Raw genomic sequence first — 4637 nt, forward strand, 5'->3', positions numbered from 1 at the left:
ACACACACACACACACACACTCACACACGTCTGTTAATTCAAATATTCAAACTAATAATTACAAAATTAATTTGAACACCTGTCTGTCTGTCTGTGTCTCCAGTTCCTGCGCAGAGAGTTAGACAGGTGTGTTGAAGGGTTCGACTGGTCTACAGTGAGACAGGTGGACGCTGCAGGTCTGCTGAAGCTCTTCATCAGAGAGCTGCCAACACCTTTGCTGACACACACACACCTGTCCACCTACTGCTCTGTGCTGGGTACACACACACACACACACACACACACACACACACACACACACACACACACACACACCACACATATTACCTCCCCTGTTAATCACTTACATTGAGACATTTTTTCAATGTCTGCAGAAATTTTATGTTGAACAAAAAAATTGCAAAAACCAAAAGAAAAGAGATTTTCCTAAAATCCTAACAGTTTTAAAAAATAAAAAATCCAAGATTAACATCATAATTTCCGTCCCTCTTTTTGATACTAATTTTCAGGTCATTTTCTTGCCGAGTCGTTGTTTTGTTCAACACGTTTATTAAAGAAATGAAAGCAGCGTGCTCGGCGTCTGAAGGGTTAAACTCTTGTGACAGGCGTCTGAATGCGGCGCAGACACACTGATGTCTGTCAGGTTTTAAAGGGTTAATAAAGGGGCAGTTTGACTCTTACCTGTGGGCTGACCTCTGGGGGCGGGGCCAACAGCTGTGATTGGACAACATGCCGACTTGAAGACGAGGGGACAGGAAGTGGTAACGTGCAGTGGTAACGAGTGTGTGTGTGTGTGTGTGTGTGTCTCTGCAGGTGTGTCCTCAGTGGTCCATCAGGTCCAGGCTCTGCAGCTGCTGTCCCTGCTGCTTCCTGAGGAGAACCGAGACACGCTGCGAGTAAATCAACGCTGCACGTCTCACAGCTCCGACTACCGTCAATAATACATCAATCAATCAATAATACATCAATACATCACAATCAATAATACATCAGTTAATCAATCAATCAGTCATTCCATTAATCTCAGAGAATATTTCACATCAGATTTAGTCTTTCTTGATTTCGGGTCATAAAACTTTAATCGTCTGTATCTTGTTTTTATTTTAGACGGCTTTTTTTCTTTTTTTTTTAATTTTTAAATTTTTTTAGAGATTTTTAAAAATAAATTGGCTTATTTTTCTCTATAAAAATGTTTACAGGTTTTTTTATTTTTATTTTGTTTGTGGGTGATTTTTAAAGACAACACGTCCGTGAGTTTGGAAAGAATCTTATCGAAACATTTTTGATGATTTGTTTTTCCTTTAAAAATTATGGCCTTTTTTTCTGTAAGTTTTTTTGAGATGTTTAGAAAACATCAATTTTAGCAGTTTCCTTTTCTTTATAAGTTCGAGTGATATTTAGAAAATTTAGGCTTTTCTTATTTTTTATTTTTGCTTTGTTGATTTTTCCTTTTTTATATTTGAAATTGTTGGTGACTTTTTTCCTTGTAGAAAGTTTTGGCAAGTTTATATGATTTTTTATGTTTTTAGTGGAAGATTTTTTTTCATTAAATTTTCGGGGCTTTTTCTTTTTTAATGTTTGGTGATTTATTAGGAAAACAGGCCCTCCGAAATAAAAATCAGCTTCATATTTCCTGTATTTAACTCTCAGTCTCACCTGGATCTGTTTCCATGGTTACAGGCACTGCTGGTCTTCCTGCAGAAGGTGGTCTCTCACCAGGACCAGAACAGGATGTCCCTGTGGAATGTCTCCATGGTGATGGCGCCCAACCTGTTCACCTGCCCTCACCGCGGCAACAAGCGCTCCACAGCCAATCAGCAGGAGGTGGAGGAGGCGGTGGGCGGAGCTCACCTGGTCCGCCTGATGATCACGCACCAGGACCTTCTGTGGACCGTGAGTCAGGGGACACCTGCACTGCGACATCACCGCCTCGCCTGTCACAGTGACACTAGAATGAATCGTCCGGAGGGAGGTGGGCGGGATCTCCGCAGCACGTCATCAAACGCTCACAGCGGAATCAACCAATCACAGCAGCGTGTGGTCTGTGGCAGATTTATTCAGTTTAAGTGTCTCATAGACTGAATATAACATCTGTCTTTACAGAGTCTACGATCCGTCCGCTTCAGTCCGCTTCAGTCTGGTTCAGAAGCGTGACTCTGCAGAGATGATTTTCTGAAAGACGTGCAGAGAGAGTTTATTCCTCATTGCGGAGCAGCTTTACAGTGACAAACGCGGAGAAATTAACAGTAAACGAATGATTTCTAGCTAACGTTAGATACACGCCGGGTAATGTCACGTTAGCTGCAGTGCTGCAGGTTAACTTTAGCTAATATGACTCTTTCAGAAATTGATCACTGCAGAGTTAAATCTCCATGAAAATGACTACGTTCATGTCAAATAAAGTTAGTTACCATATTAGTCTATGTAGTTAGCATATTAGTCTACGTAGTCACTATATGAATCTATAGATACTATATGAATCTATGTCATTACTATGTGAATCTATGTAGTTACTACATTTGTCTATGTAGTTCGAGAAAGCTCGAAGTCCTCCCTGTTAAAAAAATCTGCCACAAACTACACGCTGCCGTGATTGGTTGTTTCCGCTGTGAGCCTTTGATGACATGCAGCAGAGATCCCGCCCACCTCCCTTCGGACGATCCATTCTATGAACCAGCTGTTTGTGACATCACTTCCTGTTTCCTTCGCTAGGTCCCGAGCTTCCTGCTGTCTCAGGTGAGACAGATGAACCAGGCGTCCAATCAGAAACAGTTTGACCTGAGCAGGGCAAAAAGACGACTGCTGAGGAGGAAGAACGACAAGATTGACGTGAACCAGGTGAGACAGAGAACCAGGTGAGAGAGACCAGGTGAGACAGAGAACCAGGTGAGACAGAGACCAGGTAAGACAATGAACCAGGTGAGAAATCTTACAGAAAAAAAATCCCCAGAAAAGGCTCTCATCACGTGTGTGTGTGTGTGTGTGTGTGTGTATGTGTGTGTGTGTGTGTGTGTGTGTGTGTGTGTTGATCACGGAGCTGTGTGACGGTGTCATCAGGGTCCACGCCCCCCTGCACGCCAAGGTCTCCATGGCCCTACAGCTGGACGGACAGATGACTGCCAAAGACGTCATCGCCCGCTTTGAGTGTAACAACAGGTAACACACACACACACACACACACACACACACACACACACACACACACACACACTGATCATTGTGATTGATGGGGGATCACCGAGTTGTTTTCTCGTCCTGCAGCTCTGATCAGCATCTGTACGAAGTCGGAGGAAACATCTGTGAGTCTATTTACAGCATCATGTACACGACATGTCAACATGTAAACATCTGTAAACATATTAACGACATGAGTCATCATGTAAAGATGTAAACATGTAAAAATCATATTTACATGTGAATACCATGTAAATATGTAACTTATGAACATCATGTGAACATCATCTTATCATGCAAACATGTAAACATCTAACACGACATATCATGTAAACATGTAAACATCATGTTAACATGTAAACATCAAGTCAGTATCAGACAAACATGTATGTAAACCTCATGTAAACATCATGTTAATGTGACACTGAAACAAAATATTTACATGATGTAAACATCAATCAAGTAAACATTTCGTGTATTTTCTGTATGTTTACATCATATTTACATGATTACGTCATGTAAACATGACGTAATCATGCGAGTCTCATGAGGTAAACATGATCTGAGACGACTGCATGGCCTCTGTGTCCTCTGACAGCTGTCTGTCTCCGTCTCTCAGGTGAGCGGCGTCTCCGTCCAGACTGCGTACTGCTGAACGTCTACAGAGTGAATCCTCACTGTGATTGGCTGATCAAACCCTGACACACACACATGCACGCACGCACACAGCCTGTGTAAAGACTCTGAGCTGTCTCACCTGTGTGACATCTGGTGTTATCACCACATGGGGACGCCATGTTGTCACATGATCAGCTGATCTTTGTACTTCCCGTGTTTTCTATGTCTTACTCTCTGGATCATGTTAAAGTCACAGAGAACTGCAGGTGTTGGTGTGTCTCCCTCTGCTGGTCAGCGCCAGTTCCTGCAGCTTCGCTCAGTGTGACTTCATCACCTGAAACCACGTCGTCATCGTCATTTAACCCTCTGAACCCTGAGCAAACTGCTTCGACTTCTTTCAAAAACATCAATAAAAAAAAGAGAAGAAATTTAAAGGAAAAGAAAATTAGTTGTAAAAAATTATTTAAAATTATGATAATTTTGGAACACAATTTTAAATATTTCATTATGATTATTATGTTCAGTTTTTCACTGCATTTATTCTTTTTTCCAAAATGATTTTCTAAATTCTTGCTGTTTGTGGAACATTTCTTACCATGTTGCTCATTGTGGTTTTTTTTCTTGTTTTTGAAATAAAAATGGCACCACAGTGTTCAGAGTTCAAAGGGTTAAAAATCTGTGAAAGGCTCCGGGTTTCAAAGGGTTAATGCGCTGGTTGTAGATTTGAATCTAAATGTCCAAAGTGATCCTTTTTTGATGACTGTAATTAAGAATAAAGCATGCAGGCGAATAACGACATAAGGAGGCGTGTGTGTTAAAACAGCAGCTCTGCTCATGAAACTGAA

General features: G+C 41.4%; 1 protein-coding gene across 1 annotated transcript; it reads left to right on the forward strand.

Annotated features, from left to right (window-relative positions):
- Positions 1 to 103: 103 nt before the first annotated feature.
- Positions 104 to 4168, forward strand: LOC121966075 (rho GTPase-activating protein 18-like; the record flags this gene model as incomplete). The annotated part of the gene is made up of 7 exons (XM_042516175.1): positions 104 to 257; positions 814 to 896; positions 1681 to 1893; positions 2713 to 2837; positions 3028 to 3156; positions 3262 to 3299; positions 3794 to 4168. Coding segments are annotated over 7 exons (825 nt in total), but the record flags the coding sequence as incomplete, so codon positions are not given.
- Positions 4169 to 4637: the final 469 nt, after the last annotated feature.

The sequence above is a fragment of the Plectropomus leopardus genome, unplaced genomic scaffold, assembly GCF_008729295.1.
Source record: "Plectropomus leopardus isolate mb unplaced genomic scaffold, YSFRI_Pleo_2.0 unplaced_scaffold2299, whole genome shotgun sequence".
NCBI classification, from domain to species: domain Eukaryota; kingdom Metazoa; phylum Chordata; class Actinopteri; order Perciformes; family Serranidae; genus Plectropomus; species Plectropomus leopardus.